Source organism: Cricetulus griseus, chromosome 8, assembly GCF_003668045.3.
Source record: "Cricetulus griseus strain 17A/GY chromosome 8, alternate assembly CriGri-PICRH-1.0, whole genome shotgun sequence".
Taxonomy (NCBI): Eukaryota; Metazoa; Chordata; class Mammalia; order Rodentia; family Cricetidae; genus Cricetulus; species Cricetulus griseus.
In genome coordinates, this window is record NC_048601.1 from 73,912,524 (window position 1) to 73,936,817 (window position 24,294).

At 47.1% G+C, this 24,294-nt stretch overlaps 1 protein-coding gene across 1 annotated transcript in view; it reads right to left on the reverse strand.

Moving 5' to 3' along the window:
* Window positions 1-24,294, reverse strand: part of Hk2 (hexokinase 2) — a 50,242-nt gene that overhangs the window by 11,728 nt on the left and 14,220 nt on the right. The window contains exons 2-9 of the mRNA XM_027429440.2: window positions 21,244-21,406; window positions 12,054-12,202; window positions 7,718-7,837; window positions 6,870-6,965; window positions 6,274-6,373; window positions 5,784-5,967; window positions 2,207-2,362; window positions 97-330 (exon numbers count right to left, since the gene is read on the reverse strand). Coding sequence (XP_027285241.1) covers window positions 97-330; window positions 2,207-2,362; window positions 5,784-5,967; window positions 6,274-6,373; window positions 6,870-6,965; window positions 7,718-7,837; window positions 12,054-12,202; window positions 21,244-21,406 — 1,202 coding nt within the window. The remainder of the gene's footprint in view (window positions 1-96; window positions 331-2,206; window positions 2,363-5,783; window positions 5,968-6,273; window positions 6,374-6,869; window positions 6,966-7,717; window positions 7,838-12,053; window positions 12,203-21,243; window positions 21,407-24,294) is intronic.

Here is a 24,294-nt window from a genome sequence, read left to right on the forward strand (position 1 = left end):
CACCAGGGAATACTTATGCTCCATGGAAAGCAATACAGAGCCGGCTCATAGTGTCCAGCAGACTCTGTTGTTCCCAGCCCCAAGCTGCTCACTCACTGGGGATGTTTCTTGTAGACAGAGCCATCGACACCAATGGTGGAGCGAAGCCGCTCCTCGCCCTTGTTCTCCTTGATGCGCCACAGCACTGCAGCCAGGGTGGCTGCGCACAGGCTGGCAGAACGCGTAGACACAATCTGGCAGATTCGGTGTGTGGCTACACAGTCCTCCTGCAATGGATTCAGACCCAGACGCACCAGGATCTGGTAGGCCTTCTGTATTCCGTCCTTCTCCCTGGGAAGCAGATAGGGTGTCAGCAGTGTCTAACTCACTGTGACTAGTGGGAGGGGCTGTGGGCTGGCTAGGGAGCCCCCCAGCTCCAATCTCCCCCTTGGAGAGAGTGCTGACTCCTTCAGCAGTAGGAAGTATAGCACACACTACAAGGCCTGGCTCCCGGACCCCCCACCACGAGGGAGGGCGCGCGCGCGCGCACACACACACGCACGCGCACACACACAAGTCTGACTTATACAAGTGTCCTTTTATCTTCTACAGGAAAGAACAAGTAGCTCCTCTGTGTGTGCCTTCTGAAGACGAGACCCTGTTTGCATATGCCAAGTGAATGTGCCAGTTCCTGCTCTCTGTTCCCCTCCAAGTAGCTGAATGGTGAGTCAGCTGCCAGCCACCTTTGAGTACTTGAATTGAGTGTGCAGTCCACCTGTTGCTCTCTAGAACATCAAAAGTCAGTCTGTGCCTGGAGCTGGGGTCAAGGAGACCTGAGTAGCAGTCCCTTGCCTCTCTAACACAGGCCCTCATCTCCCTTTGGGCTTAACCAAGAGAAGACAGAATTACTCCAAGGGCCTCATTAGCAAAGTCCTTTGAAGTATTTCACTGCCCTGCTTTGGCACTAAAACTCCTTTCTCTCTCCATCGCGTCCCTGAAACTATAAGACCCCTTCAACCAAATAGAAATCTCAAGCCTAGAACTGTAGCCTTAAACCTTGGGATATTGTTTAACAATAAAGAAAAAACAGGATATCATTGCTGCCATCTCTGCCAAGCTATGTGTGGGTACGTGTATCTAAGGATATCTGTCCAGAGTCACCTGAGAAGCCTCAATCGGATTGGCCTGTGGACATGTCAATTGGGGACTGTCTCAATTATTAATTGGTGGAGGGCACAGCCCACTGTGGGTGGTACCATTCCTAGACAGATGGTCCTGGGCTGAATAAGGAAGCTAGCTGAGCCAGAGAACAAGCCAGTAAGCAGTGTTCCTATATGGTTTCTATTTCAAGTTCCTGACTGGGTTCCAGTTTTGACTTCCCTCAGTGATGGGCTGTGACCTGGAAGTGTAAACCAAATCAACCCTTTCCTCTCCAAGTTGCTTTTAGTCAGAGTGCTTTATCAAAACAGGAAAGAAAATAGAGTGGCACCCAGGACCACTTTTTTTTTCTATTATAAAACTGGGGTCAGCACAGAATCTTTTCTTGAGAAAGAAAAATGTTCATGAGAAATGAAATGTTCAAACTCAAGAGAAGGGATAGGAGGCAGATGCAGAGTAAAATCCTCTCAGATGCCTCCAGCATCAAGCCCAGAGCAGCATACCAAGTCCCTACACTTGGAGACCAACAGTTCCTAGCATCTTGAGTTCCCTTGGCATGGTCATACTCAAATTAGCAGGAATACAGATTGGCTAATGAAGTCGTAATACCACCCAAAGACAACTGTATGAACTCTTTGCAGTCCTACTTAAAATCTCAAAGTCCTGCCTGAGGGGATGGCTCAGTGGGTAAAGTGCTTGCTTTGCAAGCATGAGGATCTGAGTTCAATCTTCACGACTCACACAAAAAAGTCAGATAATGTGATGTGTCTCTAGTCCCAGCACTGAAGAGGGGAAGACAGGTGGATCCTTGGGGACTCACCGGCCAATCAGCCTAGCCTACTTGGTAAATTCCAGGCCATTGAGAAAGTCTATTTTAAGGTAGACAGCCTGTAGAACATGCCAATGGTTGCCCTATGGGCCACATGTACACACATGAACACACACACACACACACACACACACACACACACACACACACACACAGAGCTCAAAGCCAACCCCCTCATTTTCCTCCCCAGATCCTGCCGGATTCATGGAGACTTGGTGAGCAGAGGGCCCAGAAGCTTACTCTTCAATATCTGACACGTCTTTGGTCTCGAAGGAGCCAGTAGTAAGGAGTTCTGGGCTGAGTTTCCCCTGGAACAATAGCTCTTCCTTAGCCATCTTCACCAGGATGAGCCTGACCAGCTCCCCCATGTACATCCCGCTGATCATCTTTTCGAACCTGCAGAGACAGACCAGTGGCGTTCCATCAACGGATGGACTCCATCCCTCCTCTGGGGCCGCAGACGCAAGACCTCTCAACCTCAGGTTTAAAACTCAACGACCCAGGATTCACTTGCACTTATAAAGCACGGCAGTACAAATACAACAAACAACCCAGGAGACAGAAGATACAGGACCGGCCAATCTTTCGTAGAAAATGAGTGGGCTCATTAAGCCTCCCAGTGAAACACAGGAAGGAAGTATGGAACAGAATCTGGGGTAATTTAAGTTACCAAGACAGTGATTATTTAAAATTCAACTCAGAGTCAGGCGTGGTGGTCCAGCTGTAATGCCAGCACTTGGGGGATGGAGGTGAGAGGATCAGAAGTTCAAGGCCAGACTATTCCACATGAGACTCCCATCACAAAAAACAAACAAACAAACAAACAAAAACAAAACTGCTTTTGTTGGTGGTACAGTTTCTGTTACTATTGCTTTGCCTTTTTGAGACAGGCCGGCCTTGAACTCAAGCAATCCTCTTCCCTTAACCTCCCAAGTACTAGGATTACAGGCACACTATACTACATCAAGCAAGAAAATTCTCTTTTAAAATAAAGTCTTAAAGCCAGCCATGGTGGCTTACACTCATCAGCACTGTAGGGGACTGAGAACGAAGGACTGCCATTGTTGAAGCCAGTGTAGGCTTCATAGCAAGTCTCAACCCAGCATGGTACAATAATACTGTCTCAAGAAAAAAAAAATAATAGCAACAATATTTTTTAAAAGCCTTATATAGAGTCCCAATAGGAAACTAAGTGGCTAGAATTATATCTAGGTACAGATCTTCCCCTTCATCCATAGACACTGCCTTCCAAAATCTGGATTCTCAAGAAAATGGGGTGATAACATGGCCAGAGGTTGGGGTAAAGTTGCAGGGTAAATCTCGGGGTGAACATTGAGAGCCTCTGGGGTACAAGGGAAGAAGTGACTACAGGAGGAATCAGCTCTGGAACTGAAGGAAGGCCAGTAATTTGATTTTCCACCACTAGGTGACACTGTTTTCTTTAGAGATTACTTTTTGCCTAGGGCTCTAGGAATCTGTGACAGAAGAAACAGCCTAGCGGATTATCTTTTTTGGTAAAGAAAGCTCCTTGATGCCTCAGACAGGAACTGCGTCTAACAGAGAGGAAGTATAATGTGTACTGACTAGGATGGGCCACACCACCCAGGAGGCCCAGCAGGGGTTTGACACAGAACTGAAAGCCAGGTTCTCAATCAGCAAGATGTGACTTGCTCAATCTTCAAACCGGATAAAGCTAAAGGAGAGCTGGCAGCAATGCCAGTATTTAGGAGGCTGAAGCAAGAGGATCAAAAGTTTCTGGCTAGCCTAGGTTACACAGTGAGACCCTGTCTCTAAAGAAAAAAGAAAAGGAAAGGAAAGGAAAGGATAGGAAAGGAAAGAAGGAAGAGGAAAGGATGGAGGGAGGAAGGAAGATGAAGGAAATTGGGGCTAGAGAAATAGTTCTGTGGTTAAGAGTGGGTCCTGCTCTTGCAGAAGATCTAAGATAGATTCCAGCACCCATGAGAACATGTAATTCTAGTCTCAGGGGACCCAGCACCCCCTTCTGGCTTCCTCAGCATAGGCATGCATGTACACAGTGCAGTTAAATACATGCAAAAATTTTTTTAAAAAATCACTCATATATAAAATAAAAATAAATATTTAAAAAAAAAGAAATCAAAGTAATCCCAGACAGTTCAAAGACAGCTTGGCTGCATGAGATTGTCCCAAAAACCCAGAGCTCCACAGGTCCCAGCCTGAGTAGCACTACAAAATCCAAATGTCTACATCACACTGTCAACCAAGTTGGCTCCATGGAAGCTGATGGGGCACTCCTCCATCAAGGGCTCTTCACAACATGGAGTTGTCCAGCATAACTTCAGGGCCACCCCAGTGACAATTTGGAAGATGCCCTCCCAATCTTTGTCAGTCATCTATGGATAAGCCATTACTGGTCGCTTTATCTTTGGACACTTCCAAGGACACTCAGCTCCTCACGGTGACATGGGTGTGCCCCTTTAAGGGAAGCAGGCACCAAGTGACTGACTGGCCTTTTCATCTAATAAACCTCTCAGCACTCACAGGAGACACAAACAGACGTTCCTAAAAAAAAAGTCCAAGTGCACAGACTGGCATTTCAACATGGAGAGAAGCCTGTGACTTGGAGGCTACCCATCTCTGCCCCAGTTTATAGAGCTGGGTTTCCTGGGCTTCCTTTCTAAACAGAGAGAAGAACTAATAGTTTTTCTAAAACAAACACCAAGAAGACCACAGAAATGGTACATTGCTCAAAAAGGTTTTGCAACTGGCTTTCAGCCCTTGCTGCAGCCAACCCTATTTCAAGATCTTCAACACAGAAGTTTAGCAAATTCAAGAACAAAATAAGGTTGTGTAAGAGTCAAAAGTAGGGCTGGAGAGATGGCTCAGCGTTTAAGAGCACTGGCTGCTCTTCCAGAGGACCTGGATTCAATTCCCAGCACCCACATGTAGTCATTCCAGTTCCTGGGCATCCAATGCCCTCTTCTGATCTCCAATCATCACATACAAATGTGGTACACACACACACACACATAAAATAAAATGAATACACCTAATTTAAAAAGGAAAGAAAAATACAATGTCTTAAAAAAAAAAAAAATCCAAAGTAACAAAAAGCTAAAACTGGAGCCTATGGGATGGAGGATGCAAAATGCTGAGCCTCCATGTCCAATTCTCCCTAGGACACAGCTGGACCAGAGGCCTAGTGTGAATAAAGGTCGAAAGCTCTGGGACTATGAGCAAGCAACAATTAAAAAAAAAAAAAAGACAACACCAGGCAGCACAACCTCAACCCCAGCCCTTAAGAAAGAAGCAGAGGCAGGTGGGTTTGTGTATCCGGCCTGGGTCCATATAGCCAGCTCCAGGCCAGCCGAGGACTAAACAGTGAGAGACTGCGTCTCAAACAAAACAAAAACAAAAACAAATCAAGGCCAGGTATTAGCTCAGCTGGGAGAGTATTTGCCTGGGTTCAATTCCCATCATCAAATAAAACCAGGTGCTGCCCGCCAGGCAGTGATGGGCTGAGAGCCACAAACGGTGCCTTTGAAGACCCTCATCCCATATTGTGCCTTTTTTCACGTGGCTCACTGTCTCCAGAAAATAAGCAAGAAGACGACAAAGTGGCCTTCTTGAAGGGCACTGTGTTCTTATCTGCTTCTCTCTTTGAGCCCTCTTGGTGACTTATGATCGTGAACATTCCCATAACTAGTGGGTGCCACACACACACACATTGTGCCCTTTGGGGACAATGCAAAAGCATGGAAACAACCCTTGGCTGTGGCCCCGCCCCCGCCCCGCCCCCCATGTCCTACCTACCCACCCACAGGAAGGCCCCACTTACAGCTGCTTCCCAGGGTTCAGTGAGCCCATGTCGATTTCTCTGTCAAACTCGGTGCGGATGTCATTGAGTGTCCCATCGTCTCCAAAGGCCCCCCACTCCATGTTGATGCACATCCGTCCCTCGTCACCCTCTACCATGTCAATGTGACGCATCTCCTCCATGTAGCAGGCATTACTGCCAGTACCTGGCGGGCAAAGGAAGGAACTGTTTGTTCAGCGCCTACATGACCTATCCTCTCCCACCCCCGCCCTCCTCACTGCTGCATGTCTGCAGAGGGGCTGAGATTCTTCATTGCAGCCTCCCAGGACAACACAACACATGAGCCAAGCCTCTAGCACACAATACTGCTTAACTCCACAGGTCCTCCTAGCTTGGGCCAAAGTAGCTGAACCATTCATTATCTTTACAAAGTAGGAGAAAACACCCAAGCTAAGGATCCCTCCCTCCCTCTCAGCCCCCATCCCCACCCTCACACCAGGGGCTTACTCACCCACAATGAGACCGATCTCACAGTTCTGATCATCATAACCACAGGTCATCATGGTCCCAACTGTGTCATTCACCACGGCCACAATGTCAATGTCAAAGTCCTGCAGAAGAGCACAGGAACTTCATCATCCCAAGGGGGAGACAGGCGTGAAGACGGAGAAAGCAAGATGTACCATGCAAGTGTCTTACTAACCCAAACCACAGCCAAAGAGGTTTAGAGGTAGAGATTTCCCCCCGCCCCCATTCTCTGTCTATCTTTAGTAAGGACAATTTCCCAGACCGCAGCAAGAATTGAGTCCACCTTGTTGTCTTCTCCCTCCTACTCACAACCTATAGACCTAGCCCATCACCTCTCTGCTCCATTCCTTCCCCTTTTGTCTATCATGCCAACATTCCAACTTGACAATGACTCTTCAGGTTAAGGATTTAGGGTGTTTCTTGCACCGAGGCCAGAGTTATTGTCCATCAAGTAAATCTCAAAACCCAAAAGGCATCTGATCACATACAAAAATCACTGGGTAATGCGGCAGGAATGCAGAACACTTATCCTTGAGTCCTACAAAAACATCTGGTGCTGAGCTCCCACCCGTTACTCACCCCTCTGCGCCGGATAGCCTGCCGGATCAGATCCACCACGTCTCTACCTTCCACGCCACTGGACTTGAACCCCTTGGTCCATGAGACCAAGAAACTCTAGAAAACCAAAGAATGATCATTTCCCACAACTGAAACAGTGACACTCCCACAGTGCTCATCAGAACCCTCTACACAAACCTCAGAGCTAAAGTCATGTTTAAATTTGTACACTGTTTCCTGACTAGCCCGGGAATGAGGAGACTCAGCTCCCCACCTCCCCCCCCCCAAAAAAAGACACCACCAGGACAGGAGAGTGCATACATGAGTTTATCATGATTCTCTGCCCCAAAGAGCTGGAAAGAGGTGGCAAACGGGATCCATCGCCTGGTGTTTCTGATCTTCCTGAGGGTTGGGATTACAGTTTGCACTACCATGGCCAGTTTATGCCATTTTGGAGATGGACCCAAGACACTGTGCGTTCTAGGCAAGCACTCTACCAGATAAGTGCATCCTCTCAGCCTCTAAGGTGTCTTTTTCTCATCCACGGGTCTTTCTCATAGCCCTTTAGATCAAAAGAGATCTTAATTTCTTATTCCTGCTAACCTGGACAGGATAAGGATACCACAAAATATGTACAGGGGGGATGGGGTGCCCGAGTACCTCTGCCTTTCGAATTTCATCACCATTCTCCACACCTACACACGACACATACAAACAGGTTCCCAGAAGGACAAAAGTCTCAATACTGAAAGCTCCTATGCAAAACTCCTCAGAGCCACTGCCACCATAGCTGCAGATGGCTCCAGAGTCCTCCTCCACCCTCACGACCCCAAGCCCAATGCCACTGAGAGCATTTCAGCCTGCCATACCTCGTCTAGTTTTGTCTGGTGGCAGGGAAAGGAGAAGGTGAAACCCAGCGGGAGCTTCTTGGCTTTGATTTGTAGCTTGTCCATAAAGTTGGCCAGGCATTCAGCAATGTGATCAAATAGCTAAGGACACAAACAGGAAATGAGCAGGGAGGCTGGTTAACAGGGGAAGACAGACTTGATTGTGATGGTTTCTATTGATGGTCAACGTGACAGAATCTGGCAAGATCCAGAAGACGAATCCCTAAGCATGGCTGTGAGTGAGTTTCTAGATTAGGTTTGCTGAGGTGGGAAGATGTACCCCAAACATGGGTGGCACCCTTCCACAGTCTAGGGGCCTGGACTGAATAAAAAGAAGTAAATGAGCTGAACACCAGCATCCATCCATTTCTCTGCTTCTTGACTATGGACACAATGTAACCAGCCCTCAGGCTCCTGCCTCCATGCTCTTCCTGCCATGGTAGACTGTATCCTCCAACTGTGAGCCAGAAGAAACACCCACCTTTTTAATGTAACTTGTTACAGCAACAAGTAACTTATACAAAAATGACCTAATAGAACTCAAGTCATCATCTGCTATCTTGTAAAAAGGAAATGACATCTGGACCCAGTCACCCAGTGTACACAAAGGCACAATGCTAATTAGTGCTCATCAGAATGAGTCTTCCATTTAGGCCTTTTATACAAATCTTGGTTAGAAGAGCTCGTAAGTCAGGGGACCTCGTGGTTATCAGAAAGTCCACATATGCCCTGAGGACCAGAGCATCCCCTGATGGCCGTCATGGAAGTCAGGCTTATCTTCCCAGAATGGAATCCAGTCCATCTCACTGCCAAAAGCGCTTTGACACCCCTGCCTGTGCCTTGAAGGATGGACAGAATGCTTTCCGTTGGCTGTCTCTGAACTAACTCAACAAAAAGAAGCAACCTTTATATTTTGTCTCTGTAAGAGAAAACTAATTCCCTGGGAGCAATTCATAGAAGTTATTTTGGTTTTGTTGTTCATCTTATCCCAATTTATTTTTTATCTCTGTATGTATGTGTGTTTGTCTGCCCAGAAAGGCCAGAAGAGAGTGTCCAATCCCTTAGAACTAGAGTTATAGGTGTTGTGAGTTGCTGGATGTGGATCCTGGGGTCTTGTCCCCTGATAAAGCAACAATTGCTCCCTTAACCACTAAGTCATTTCCACAGCCTCTATTTTATTTTCTAATTTCAAAATGATAGACAGGGCAATGACGGCACTGAGCAGGACCCACCCACCACTGTGCCTGGTAGAGAGGTGTGCTCCTGACAAGCCAGGCTTCCAGTCAGGCCAGAGCCACCAACCAAGAGTCCCCTTCCCACCTATTCAACACCCTCACAGAAAGCTGGCAGCTCTCCAAATGTTGAGAGACTGAGGCCGGGGGCCACGTGATATAAAAAAAGTAAGCAGCGGCCCATGAGGCTGAACAGAGTCCACGGGCCAAGAGGGCCAAATGGCAAAATCTAAAAGCCAAGGAAACAGGGGTGGGAGAATGAAGACAATGAGCACATTCCTTCCTAGAAAGAAGCAAAGGGGAAGGTGAGATGGCCTAAGAGGGTTAAGGCACTTGGTGGCACGCATGTGACCTGAGATCAAGCCTTGGGACCCGTATGATGGAGAGAAAGCGTGAGTACTCCATGTTGTCTTCCAGCCTTCACAAACCCATCTAGGAGACCAGTCATCTCTTAACAAGCCCACTGTGGAATCCTGAAGCAGATTTCAACAATAAGGGATGGGGGCTTAACAGGCCTACTGGTTCCCTGATGTCTGGGGTGATGAATAGTTGTGGAGTCAGGAAGGAAGCCAGCCTAATCTAGGAGGGGCTGGCCCACACCAAACTCCCACGTGGATCCTGTCCATCTATCCCATCCTGCGCAAGGTTAACCACAGCTGAAGCTGAACTTTGAACCTCCAATCCAAAGCAGGCAAGCCACAGACAGGACCAGTCTCTGTCCACCAAGAGGGTCACCAGCAGAGATAGGCTATCTTCCCTTGAGCTAGCTGGGATTTTTAATACACAAATATAAACAAATTCACAGAACCCTGTTCCTGATGCTGGTTAGTACACTTTTTTCTTCCCAGTGCTAGACTGAACCTAAGACCCTGTGCATGCTCTGTGATTGCTCTACCACTCAGCTCTTGCCCCAGCTTTTACGGGCAAGTGTCGTTATCCAAAGAAAAGTCATGCAAACATCAAGCAATCATGGGAATTAGAGAGGCCTTTATCCAGGGTGGAGAGCAAGATGTCTGCCCAGTCCCCAGCCCTGATCACTGTTCCTTCCCCAGCAGCCTACCCTACAGAAGGCAAGAAAAATATCCCTGCACTCATGAGGCTGAGACAGGAGAATGGAGAATTTGGGGCCAGCCTGAACTTCCTCTCGAGAGTCTGTCATCACACTTTAAATTTGCCATGCTTCAGGTGACTCGTGGCTTTGCATGGAGCAAATCTGTTGCAAAAGGTTGTGAGTCTATGTCAAGATCAAAAATCTACAGGCTTTCTAGAAGGAAAAGAGGAGATGATTGCTCCCCTGAACTGGAAGACTAACTCTCTCTTCCTGCTATCTGAGGATCAGGATATGATGCTGGAAAGTCAACACTTCCCTGCCATAAAAAAGGCTCAAAGGGCATAAGCCTGCTGCTAGCCTGTACTCCAAACATTCCTTTTCCTTATTGACACGAGGACCAGCTCACTCCTCTTCCCGCACACCTCACGACCCCAGCAGGGTGTGGCAGTGCCGGGATCAGAAGGCTGAGGAGGAAGGGGATGTCAAGATCACTCTGAACCCCAAGTCAATGACCAGAAGACAGACTTCACCCAGGACAGGTAGATTCACAGCTTTGCAAGTTTGAGGTTTGATGGTTTAGCTTTTAGCTAATTAAGCTGCATTAAAAGAAAGCCCATTGCTTTCTTTTCCTTTAACTTCCTAATTTAAACTGGGCTGGTGAGATGACACTTGCCACCAAGCCTGATGATCTGAGTTCAAGCCCCAGAAGCTACATGGTGGAGAGAACTGATTCCCACAAACTGTCCTCTGACCTTTACATGCACACACACACACAAATAAATAAATACATGTAGCTAAAAAGAAAAGGAATAGAAACTATTTTCTTTATGCTTTCTAACTCAGTAGTTTGAGATTTTTTTTTATTATTAGATGTCATATTTTAATTATCTTCATTTAGAAACAATGTCACACTATATATAGCCCAGGCTGGTTTTGCACCCTCAAATTTCCAGGCTCAGCTTCTCGGATGCTAGATGTGTACCTGGCCCTGCCAATCTGAGAGATTTCAAAGTAAATTTTAACTTCTTGGATTCTGTCAGATTCTTTCTAGTTTGACGGACACACTGCAACTGTCAACTCAAGTCCCAAGCCCTAGCCAGGACCATGGGGTGGGTACCAGGGCCCTTCGTGTGGCTGAAGAGTAAGTAGCCATCCATTGAGATGGGAGAACTGTTCAGCACATTGTTAAGACATCACAAGTCTTTTTCACAGCCACAGTCAAACACTTTTTGACTTTGTCTTGTTTGGTTCTCAAATATTTGTCATCTGGGAGCAGGGCCCAGAATGAGAGTCAGAGAGAACATGAAGAAAAGGTGACCACATTCTCCATGAAGGGGAACAATGCTAGAGATGCTGGCCAGAGACTGAGGACAGCACAGGAAGAGAATCTGAAGAAGAATGAGCAAAGCTCCCATGGAGAAACAGCAAACACCCGTGTGCCTGCCAGTTGTGGCACTAGCCACACCTCCCCTCTGAGCAGCCGCACGACCTAACTATTTATTACCCCACCATCTCTCTCTACAGATGGGGCACTGTGAGGTGTTATCATTTGCACAGAATCACACAGCAAGATTGTCCTAATACAGGACCTAATCTTTTAAGCAAATACTCCACCACCGTGCAGGCAGTGTTCTTCCTGACACACTACACAACAGCCATGAGACACCTTCAGCAGAACTAAAATGCCCACAATCCCAGGTATCCAGCTTCCAAAGGATGCAGGCTGACCCTCAGGGCCACGCCCAAAGACAAACAAACAGTCTGAAAATATCTCCTTCAGCTCACAATCAGAACTCCTTTCCCAGGTGGAAGAAGCCTGTTTCGACTGTTGAGGGTCCCATCTCTCCCATCTTTTACCGCCAAGCACCCTCTGGGCACAAAATATGGCAGGGACAGTCAGGGCTCTCAGCATGGGAATACAGCTTACAGCTGGAATAGCATCCAGGATGTCCTAATGACTGTCCTGTGGTAAGAGAAGATGCAGTGTTTCAGGATTATTGGTAACTCTGCTGCCGTCTCAATAGGAAGACTGTACCTGGGTTCCACTGCCCCGCATGATGTCCTCAGGGATGGCATAGATTTGGTTTTCCATCTCCACCTTCTGGAGGCCATTGTCTGTCACCCTTACTCGAAGCACACGGAAGTTGGTTCCTCCAAGGTCCAGAGCCAAGAACTCTCCATGTTCTGTAGACAAAGGAGGGGCCTCTGTCAATATGGGGCAAGACAAGATCGAACTGCCTCCTGAAAACCAGCCTTCAAGCCCAGAGACCCTCCATGAGCATCAGCCACTCATGAGTGACAGCTGTCAAGTGGTTCACTTTTTTTTCTTAGAGACAGTTTCACAGTGTAACCCAGTCTTGCTTCCAGAGTCCTAGGATCATACACACATCCCCATCACACCCAGCTTTATGTTTGGCTTTCTTAATGATATTTTATTATTTTGTAATTCACATCAAGAATGAGGCAATTTCATACTCTAACTGTCCTGGTTGGCTTGTCAATGACTTAAGTTATTTGGGAAGAAGAACCTCCATTGAGAAAACACCTCCAATCAGATTGGTTCGCTCCCACCAGGAAACCAGCAGCTGGGATAGGAAGCACCCAGATACTGGTTAATAACATAGGCAGCTGCAGGGAGGCACAGATAAGTACTGAAGAGGCATGCAGCCCACAGGAAGGCCAGGATGGCAGGCCATGAGAGCCAGAAGAGAAAGCACTCACCCCACTGTAGCCTCTCCCAGCCACCTGCCACCCTCACCTTCTCTGAAGGGATAGGGTCAATACTGAGCCTCATATCTGGTTGGGAGGGTCAAAGACATGTTCTGACTAAATAAACTAAACGATTTAATCTGTGCCCAGGTCACCTGGGTTCCCTAAGCACCTTGTCCCCTCCCTCAAGTGGCCACACACCCCACCCAGAATGGCCGTATCTCACCAGCTCCCTGAATGCGGTGTCCACAGTCTCTAAAATGCAAAGCAGACACTTGGGGTAGGTGTCAGCCACCTGAGGTTCCTCAGGACTCACTCCCACACACAATGTCCGGTGCATTGCTAGCAAAACCCATATTACTTATGTGAGAAGCCATGCCCGGCTACTTTATAGCCTAGAGCCTCTTTTATACCCGGAGCATGGAATTTGGTTTCTTGATCTCTGTTCTCTAAAATGGGAGCATCACACTTGCCAGGATCCTCATGAGAGAACTAAGTAATGTTCTTGAATCACCCAGAAATGTAGCAAGAACTTAAAAGACACAGTAAACACCAGACTCGTGGCAAACTTGGTCTCAAACCCAGACCCCAAATGGCAAGGGAGGTGAGAGACACCTTTCCAGGAAAAGCCACAGGCTTGGGTGACTTCAGCATTCCTCTTGCAGGTACACATTTTCCATTCCCTACTGGGCTTCGGAAGGCATCGTTACCACTCACTCCAGACACCAGTTCACTGAAGGCTCCGTAAGGCAATGCCAGCCTTGCCTGGGGAAAACTCTGTCCACCCCCCCTCACCCCTCCTCGTGGCCTCGGATGACTTTTCTAGACACTAGAGTACTGAACCTCCACTGGCCATGGGGCCTCAGCCAGATTCTAGGAAACGCTATGTGGTGGTTGTCAGGGGGATGAAAGAGAAAAATCAAGGGTGAGCTGCCTCATCAGCACTTTGAGGTCTGGGATACACACGATCCGCTGAATCAGTGACCATGGGGGACGGAGGTGGCCAGTACTGCCTCTGGTTGGTTATGAAGACCAGCCCAGCTGGATTCAGCCCAGGATGGCTCCATCAGGAATGTGATTCGGCTGTATTTTCTGATGGACTAACGGGGACTGTAAATAATAGAGTGCCGGTAGAAACTGAGGGATGCTTACCATTCTTTCAGAATACACCCCTCTCCTTTCATCAGCACATGCTCCACACACACATGACCAAGGACTGGACCCTCTCTGAGTTCAGAACATGAGGCAGTGACTCCAGTCATCCTATGATGACCCCACAGGGCAATGGAGGGACCCAATCTTCTAGGCCCAGTCTCTATATGGCTCATGACCATTCCCCACAGAGCAGGGAATAAGTGACAAAGTTTACACACGGTAGCCAGGACTCACGGTAGCAGTGGCCTGGGCACCTCTGGGAATTGTTCCCTCACCTGCAGAACTCACAGCTCACAGTGTTGACTTCCCGCAGTACTTGTGAGGTTTTGAGGAAATATGGACTAGGTTATACATGAATGTATGGACACACAGATAGCCATCGGTAAAATGTCAATGTCCTTGTCATCCTTTCTTGGTCAGAAAGCTCTTCTCCTAACTCGTCTTGGTCACTCTGAATCAACATACTGCTAGTTATAGCTCAAGCCCTACCTCCACTGGGATCCTTCCAAGACATTCCAGAATCCCAGAATAGCGTTCATGGGAGCAGGCGATGGATTGTGTGACTGTGAAGGGCAAATGCATCTGTGAGACTCTGGTAGGGCAAGAGAGAGGCTCTGATGCAAGAAAACATACCAAGAGCAGTTTCTTAGCCCAGCATGGTGACACACTCCTGTAAGCCCAACACTTTAAGAGGCAGAAACAGGGGTTAGCCAGCCTCAGCTACATAGTGAGTTTCAGTCCAGTGGGGGAGGAGATTTCTTAGATCACAACCAGGGTTGTAGGGATGGCTTGTAGGTCAAGGCAGAGCACTGCTCTTCCAGAAAACCTGAGGTTGGCTCCCAGCATTCACATTGGGTTGCTCCCCACCATCTAAAACTCCAGTTCTAAGGGACCAGACACCCTCTTCTGGTATCCACAGGCCCTGCATTCACACGATACACATGTATACAAACAGGTATACAGACACACAAATGGATAAAAATAAATTAAGCCAGGCATAGTGGCGCACAACTTTAATCTGGAGGCAGAGGCAGGTGGATCTCTGGGAGTGTGAGGAGAGCCTGGTCTAAATAGTGAGTTCTGAGACAGCCGGGGTTTCAGAGACACCCTACCTCAAAATAAAATAAATTTTAAAATAATACCTAATAAAATACACTTTAAGAAGGATACCAGGAAAGTACTGGCAAAGAACCTAGTAACAGCAGTTGGTTTTTGAGGCAACTGATCAGGTCTGGTGACTTTTCATATTGTTAAGCTTGTTGTTATCGCCAGATCATAACTTTCACTTTTTTAAAAAATAAATTATAAGAGCTGATGAGTTGGCTTACTGGGTAAAGGTGACTGCCACCAAGTCTGACAACCCGAGTTTGATTCCTGGAACCCACACGATGGAAGGAGAGAATGCATTCCTGCAGGTTTTCCTCTGACCTCCATATTCCCTCCGTGACGTGCGCGCACACACACACAAAAGCACATGCATTCCAGCATATATACACTCTAGTGCACACACACAATAAACAAATAAGTGCAATAAAAAGTTAAATATGCTGGGAGTAGTTAGTGGTACATGCCTTTGATCACAGCAAATATTCAGACCCAGGGTTGCCTAGCCAAAGGATTTTTCTATGATGAGTAACAAGGGTGCTCACTAGAAAGTTGTAAACCCTCAAATAGGGAATTCTTCACTTACAATGCCAAGAGTGTAAAACCTGGAGGCAACAGACCCCCCCCCCCCCCCCGTTGGACTGGGTGTCAGGAAGTGATGCCTCGAAAGTTGAGTCATTTGGTTAAGGTCACAAAGGGGTGAACCAGAGCTAGGGTTTGACGCCAAGGCTTCCAACTCTAAAGCCTGTGCCTTAGAGGACCACACCCTCTCCCCTTTAGTGACTCTCATTCCTGGAATCCATAGAGTAGTGAGGAAAAAAAAAGTAAAGACACCATCATCTATACCAGGAGCCTCAGCTCATCCTTCCTGAGGGATGGAGGCAAGTGAGAAGGTAAAGAGTGTCAGGCCCTTGCCTACAGTAGAACCTGCTGAAGCTTGCTGGTGTGGGCTGTGTACTCTCTTGTATCATACCAAACCTCTGTACCCACCTCACAGGTCTCTCTAAGGAAGATGCTGTTCGTTTAAAAACACCCACACACATAAAATAATACAGAAAGTAGTTCTATCCACAGCTCAGGTACTGGTGACAGAGGGGTGGGGTGGTGCCACCCTCCATCAAATTGCCCAGCGGGAGAAGGGTGAAGCTGCTCCCTCCAGCCACTCATTTGCTGACTCACTTCCCAGCCCACACAGCCAGCAGCCCACTTTCAGTTTGACTCTTATCAGATACATAAGGTCAGTGAGATAAAGGGTTCCAACTCTCCTGGGAACTCACCTGTCACAGGGAAAGATCAGGTACTGAAATGGCAGTTGGCTAGCCACCTGGAATTGGTAGTCAATGTCACCCGAGGTAACATGGCATCGGTAATTGTTTGAGCAACTCATCACTCCAGCGTTGTTTAAAGACTTCTACCAGGTGATTTGGTACCTGATGACTTCTGGGTTCCCGTTTTGTTTTGTTTTTAAGGGATAGGGGCCAGTTGAATGTTCCCAGCAGGGTCTATTTTCAACCATTAGGTACTTGCCACTAATGAAAATAGATCACCACCTGCTTCTCCCATCAGGTGCTCAGCACAGGAGGCCCAGCCAGAGCCAGAGCCTTGCAATCAAAAGGCGACTGGCTTTATGTTTCGAAGCTGCAGTGTCCTGGGTCAGGGTTGGAGCTGGAGCATGGTTCCTAGGCACCCACAGCAGGTGATTAAACAGGCTACTTAGAAATGATGGATTCAGCCGGGCTTTAATCCCAGCACTCGGGAGGCAGAGGCAGAGGCAGGTGGATCTCTGTGAGTTCGAGACCAGCCTGGTCTACAAGAGCTAGTTCCAGGACAGCCTCCAAAGCCACAGAGAAACCCTGTCTCACAAAAGAAAGAAAGAAAGAAAGAAAGAAAGAAAGAAAGAAAGAAAGAAAGAAAGAAATGACGGATTCAGGAGCCCCTTCTACACAAGGGATGCCCCACACAGTTCCCATGGTCCTAGGCAGGCTTGAAGGTGGCAAGGTCTGTCTGTAGCAGGGACTAGGGAGAGACTAAATAATAACTCAGTAATAACTCATCTCCAGTTTTCTCTCCTCACTGTCTCTGTTTCTTCTGGGGGTTCTTGCATCGTAAGATTTCATTCAGTTAAATTTAGAACTGAGGGACATTCTCCAAAAATAGAGGTTGGGTCATTTCAAGAAATGTAAATGTTCGTCTAGGTTCTGTTTTACATTTATTTATGTTGTGTAGATGTGACCTTTTAGGGTCTGTCTGTCTTCTCCTTCCACCATGCCAGCCCCAGGAATCAAACTAAGGTTGCTGATCTGCCTTTACCTACTGAGCCATCTCACTGTCCTTCATTTTGAGATTTTTGATAATAAGCCTCACTCTGTAGCCCAGGCTGATAAGGATGTCAGCCTCCTGTATTAGATTATCCAGTGTAGACAGGTAATGGGACTTTCAGTGGGGAAGCTGGGAAACCTAGACAACTGGATTGCATTGGGTTCACACACACACAGGACCCTTACTAGCCAACCAATGCCAGAAGCATACGGCCATGTACTTCCAAGGTCACTCACTCAATACACAAGTAGACTTCTACATTCAGTTTCTAAATTGGCCTTATAACAAATTCTACACCCCCAGAAAGGGACCTGCCCCTACCTGTCCTACAGTAGTTAAGACCAGTGGCCTCTGGGGACTGCTATATATGGACTATATATGGCCCAATCTAAAAAAACAAGAAAAAATCAATACAATAAATGACCAGGTGTTTGACCCAGTACCCAACATATGTAAATGCCACCCGCTGTATGGAGGCTATCAGCACAATCTTTGCTTAGATTGTCGGCACCACATAAACCCACTTATTAACTTGCTCATGCACTCACTGTTGACTTAGGCCTCCATTGCGTGGATGTTAGTATAATACCCAGCAACCAAGATAAGGGGCTTCAGCAGCTTCCACACAACTTATCACCAAGCTGGTCTCCTTTTATCGCACCTTGTGCTTACATTATACGGCCTAGTTATCACTCTCTAATTGTCTCATCTGGTAAGCTTTATCTCCCTGAGGACATGGGAGTGTGGCACACCACTGTCTCACAGATGACGTTACCTTGGAGAGGAATTTGTGGATCAAACTGAACCAGAGTTCCCAGGAGAATGAAGTACACGGAGAGTAAAACATGCCATTGGTGGTGTGCTTCAGAGCTGGGCACTGGCTCTGAGCAGGCTGATTTGAAATCCCAACGCCACTACCTACTTGCTATGGGATTAACCTCGTCTGTAGAGTACATTGAGACCCAGACAGTGCCATATCACAGGACTATTTGTTATCTGGTATACATGGTCCAGTTTCTGTCTCAATGACTTCAGGATGGAGGTAGCCGTACCTAGTGCAAGGATGCTTTGAAGGATTGAGTCTTATTTGTGTCCAACAACCAGTAGGTTATGTGTCTTCTGGCAACTCATTATGCTATGGGAGCTGCACTTAAGTATGCTCATTTACATAAGGTGTTGTGCAGTATTCCTTCAGGCAAAGATACATTTTCAATATGGTGGCATTATAAACAACACCGCCAGGAACAAGGGAGCTTATTCAAGGTATACAGTTGAACTGTCATATACACCACTTGCCACCTGCCTGTCACATAGCCTAAACCACTAGCACAATCTTACTATTTCAAAAGCTTTTGAGTTGAACACTTGCTACACACACAGACCCAGACCCTCACGTGCTCACACTCACACACACCTGGTAACTTAGGCGGCTATTTGCCTCCTGGCTCAGCCTGTCATGAGTGGTGTGAACTTGGGCAACTTTCTTGACCATGCAAACCTCATATTCTAAAAAGGGGGGGGGGATAAAAATCTCTTTTAGGGACTGGTGAGATGGCTCAGAAGGTAAAGGTACTTGTTGCCAAGCCTGACAACCCAAGTTCCATCCCCAGCAACCATGTTGTGGAGAGAACGATCTTCAGCAAGTTGTCCCTCTGTCCTCACTCAAGTGCGAGTGGGCACGCACACACAGCATACTAGATAGACATAAGAATAAATAAAAAAATACCTCATAGAATTTTTGTTTATGTAAATGATTTGGAGGTGGAGAGGTGGCTCACCAATTACAAGCACTTACCGCTCTTATAGAGAACCCAGGTTCAAATCTCAGTGCCCACATGGTGGCTCACAGCCTGTAATTCCAGTTCCAGTGGACCCAATGCCCTCTTTTGACCTCCCAGAGGACCTAACATGCATATGGCATATAGGCATGCAAGCAAAACACTCACACATACAAAAACAAATAAATCCCTAAAAAATTAACACATGTAGATGCTCAGGTTTAGTCCCTAGCTCATACTGCAACATTTTAGGTGCTTTCTTAGCAAAATACAGGCTATCCTTCAGAAGTCAATACATTTATCAGAATGTCAAATTGAAACAGATATAAGTATGGTTTCCGGTCAGAATGAGACAGGAATGGTAAACATACCAATCTAGAGGACACAGCAGACCTTTCAAGGTTCCACCCCCACTACCGACTTCTAGGGGCTTTTTAAAGGCCTGGAAAACACACACATTCAGACAATGACCCCAAACAAGAACACATGCTCAGTGCTGGGACCAGATTGGGTCACAAGGCTTCATCAAATATACTTATTTTAGGAATTGTACAAAGTCTTGTTAAACCAGATCTCAGAGACTCTCAGTGTTCCTCAAGGACACATGGTGATCCAAGGTCAGGTACCAACACAGACCAACAACATTCCACAGCCTGAATCCTGCATATCTGTGGAAATCAATGAGTACTGGCCACTGGCTGGCTTCTTAGAATTGTCTCCTCCCTCCGACCCTCGGAGTCCACTTCTTAATTCTTCCAAAGGCTTGGGCTCTCTCCCCAGTCCCAAGATAAAGAGCTCACACTAGCACCCCCACCTTTTATGTACTTCAAAGTGCCAGTCTAGAATGGTTCCTGTGACAAAGGAACAAGCTCTGCCAATGCTGGGTTCTGCCTCTACCTCCAGGGTTGCTGCCACCAAAGTCACTGTGCAGATTCAAGCTCCTAGCATTCGCTTTGAATCTTCTCTCCCCTGTCCACTACAACCCTCCACAACCCACCCCCAAGGCCACAACTGTATCTCCCAGACACCCCTGCCTGTGCTAATAAACTAACATGAGTACAAAGATTCTGTTCACACCCCTCAGAAATGTCCATCATCTCCACCAAGTCAACAGAAGAAAACTACATTTTCAGGCCCACGTGCAAGGCCTTCTGGGAACTAGCCCCCACCCTTCTGTTGTGTGGCTATTTCCTTTCACTGGAAGGTTCCCTCCTGGAGGGAGGTTGGGAAGGCCCAGGAAGCTGGTGGATACAGAAGGCTCAGGAAGTTAACTAAACTTAGCAAGGCTATCTATAAACCCAGTTCCAGGAGATCTGATGCCCTCTTCTGGCCAAGGTGGGCAGAGACACATGTGGTGTGCAGATACACATGCAGGCAAAACACTCATACACATCAAAGTAAAACAAATATTTTTAAGAACTAATACCGGGAGATAGATAGATAGATAGATAGATAGATAGATAGATAGAGTTTTTCCTTCTTCACAGTTTTTCCAGTTTACTTGAATTTATAGGACTTTTTTCTGGAGCTCATAAAACACTAAATGACACTGGATATAGGTTGACCGGAGAGTGCCCAACCATGGTCATCATGGCCACTGTGTGCTATTTATATGAGACTGGGAAACCCAAACTGAGTCAAGAAGACTAAGCTCAGCACATGAGCATAAAGAAAATGGCCGTCAGCAGTACACTGGAAGAGTTGACAAAGAAGAGTTCTGAACCTGGCTGTCCAAGCCGTCAGATGGCCACTCCATCCCACAGCCTTCTACACACCTCCCAGTGTTTGCATCAACCTACGTTGACTTCTAAGGGTGAACCCAAGAGCCCTTGACTGGGGTAGTAGAGATGGCTCAGCAGTTAAGAGCACTGGCTGCTCTTTAAAAGATCCTGAGTTCAAGTCCCAGCACCCCAGCACCCTGTTGATGGCTCACAACCATCTGTAATAAGATCTGGCTCCCTCATCTGTCCTGGCCTGCAGGGATACATGCAGGCAGAACACAGTATACAGAAGAAAAACAAAAACAAAAAACAAAAACAACCGTGACTGAGACTAGTTCTGTGTCATTGAACAAAGCCAACAAAGTGGTCTCTCATCCGTGGAGCAATCACACACACACACACACACACACACACACACACACACACACACACACACTACCTGTCCCATCCGGAGTTGATCTCACAAAGGTGGGCAGCATTTTCACAGCTGCAGTAGGGTGTGTGGTGGCTCCTAGCCCTTTCTCCATTTCCTTCCGGAACCGCCTAGAAATCTCCAGAAGAGTCTCATCTGAGAGACGCATGTGGTACAGATATTGGTCAACCTGAAGGGGAGACAACAGATACAAATGGGTTAAATGAACTATCGCATAGACGCATGTCATGAAATATTACAGCCTTTCAAAAGTCAGACTTGTAACTCAGGCATTCAGGAACATTTAGGAGGGTTGCAATTCCAAGGCAGTCTGAGCAGCACAGTGACCTATCTTTTTTTCATGAGCTGGTAGTTGAACTCCAGCTATAAAGATCTGTGGTGGAGTACTTCATAGCGGGTACAAGATTCTAGCTGAATCCCAATACTGAATAAGTAAGGCACCCCAACAAAACCTACCAGGCCTGGAGCATTCCCAAATTCTAACACTTTGGAGGCAGAGGTAGTAGGATCAGTTCAAAGTCATCCTTCTGACACACAAGGCCAACTTAGACTCATAAAAACAAACCAAAAAATAAGATGAAATAAAACAGCTTAAGTTAATTTAAGAGAATAGAGAGCTAGAGGAAGACAACTGGGAAAAGAGTTATTTTCAAGTAAATCAAATTAAAACAATAGCATCCTGTAATGGAGGCTCATGGCCTCCTTTTCTTGCTGGCCAAACTGGCCTCACCCCGAATGGCCAGTCCCGTCAATCCAATCATCCCTCACCCTAGGGCTACAGCCATCACCTCCTCCCTAGTTTTTACACAATCCCCAGTTCTATTTTTAACTCTCCTGCCAGTTTCCAACCCCCCACCTAGACTGTTCTGTTCTTGTGTTTAATATGTTAGGGTTTTCCCACTGTGGTAGTTTAAGATAAGAATGGCCCCCATAGGGTCATATATTGGAATACTTAGTCACCAGGGAGTGGAACTCTTTCAAAGGATCAGAAGGATTATGAAGTATAGCATTGTTGGAGTAGGCACGGTCATGTTAGAGGAAGTCTGTCACTGGGCAGGGGGAGGGTGAGCTGAAGTTCCCACCAGGCCCAGTCTCTCTCCCCTCTTCCCTTACGCCTCTCATTAGGATGTAGCTTTCAGCTACGGCTCCAGCACCATGTCGGATCCCCACCATAATGATAAGGGACTAAATCTCTGAAACTGTACATTAAAACCAGCCCCTAGTTAAATGCTTCCTTTTGTAAGAGTTTCCTTGGTCATGTCTCGAATCGTGACTAAGACAGCCATCAAACATCCTAAGCTCCCTATAAGCTAGCCTCTGCCCACTTCCTAGTCACAGGACGCATCTCAGCTCTTCATACACATTCTATGTGTGGAGTGGTCCAAGCTGTCCTCCGTTGCATTGGGCACCCTGAAACTACACGTGCATCCCATCATCTCCTGCCGGTCCTGCAGACATCTCCGGAACCTGCACTGGACACTCAGGCTCCAGTTATTCCAAAGACTTGAGGTTTTTCTTGGCCCATACCTAACCCATAATTTGGAAATAATGCTCCTGGACTTCCAATTTAGCTACATCCTGATAAACCCACCCAGCAGGCATTTAACCCTAACTTACTGAACACCACAGCTAGAAGGCTGTATTCGAAGAGCACTAGCAATTCTCTAGTGTGATGTGATGAGGGCCTGCCCAGGAGTTAACTTTCCAGAAAGGAGACAATATCAGAGCACATAACCCAGGAACCCTCCCTCCCGGGTTAGTCAGTCCTTCTCTGGACATTGTCACAAATGTGAAATGTGGCAGAATCAGAGTCCCTACTTTACTCTTTCCAGAGGAGAGAGACCCAGAAAGCTCCCAGACACTCCCTCTCCACCATTTGCCAAGGAGGTAGATGAAATCCCACACGGGAGAGCAGAGCCTGCACCGCCTTGCGAAGGGTCTCCCTACCGCTTCCTCTGTGTGAAGTTAGGTCTACAAAAGAGCAAATCCCAGCCGTGCGTTGGTGGTGCACGCCTTTAATCCCAGCACTCGGGAGGCAGAGGCAGGAGGATCTCTGTGAGTTCGAGGCCAGCCTGGTCTCCAGAGCGAGTGCCAGGATAGGCTCCAAAGCTACACAGAGAAACCCTGTCTCGAGAAAAAAAAAAAAAAAAAAAAAAAGAGCAAATCCCACAGCAATCTCTCTTGGCTTATCTTCAAACTTCCTGAGGAGTGTGTATGTGTGTGTCTGTGTGTCTGTGTGTGAGACACAATGCATTATTTGGGGGTAGAACTCAGGTCCTCCTCCTTGCAATGTTTAAGTGCTTTACCAACTGAGCCAACCCCAGCCCCATCTTTGAGGTTTTAATTGCTAATTGTTCTCATTCTTACTTAACTCCAAGAATGTAGTTAAAGACTTCCCTGTATTTGAGCCTGTTACCCTTTGCTCAGGAGATGATAATCACCTTTCAGTAGCAGATAAAAACGATAATGGCAATGTGGCCACTAGCAGTGGGTAAACATTTCCAGGCTTGCTTACTAGAAGTAACTTAAGGCCCCACCTGACCTAATCACCAGTGTCTTTGAAAGAACTTCTACAGCTTCTATGGGCCTGAGTTACAGATCCTAATACCACAGCTTCCGAAACGTGCCACTGGTGCCCATTCGTTCCTTGGTGGGTGCACTGCACTGGTGAATGGCAGCCAAGGGACATGGAAGTGGAAAACAGATGCAGCCTCCAGAAATGAATGCAGTTTCCAGAGGAACATATGCCTGGAGTCACGGAAGATCCCTTTTGGGGTGGGGCGACTAGATTTTACTATTACACACAGCACTGGATCACCAACGAGCCTAAACACAAGCGCTCTCAGAAAGGGGAGCCGTAGAGTAACGGACATAAAAGTGGAGTGAACATCTATGTTCGGGTCACTGAGCCTCTCCTACCCAAGTCCCCAGACTTCAGGCTGAGTACTTTCAAACCTGCAGCTGCTTCCCTCATTCCACAGAGTTTAGAAGCCCTGTCTTCAATCACAGCTAAATCAGTCCCTGATAACTTCTGCAGGGTCTCCAAAGGGCCTCTTG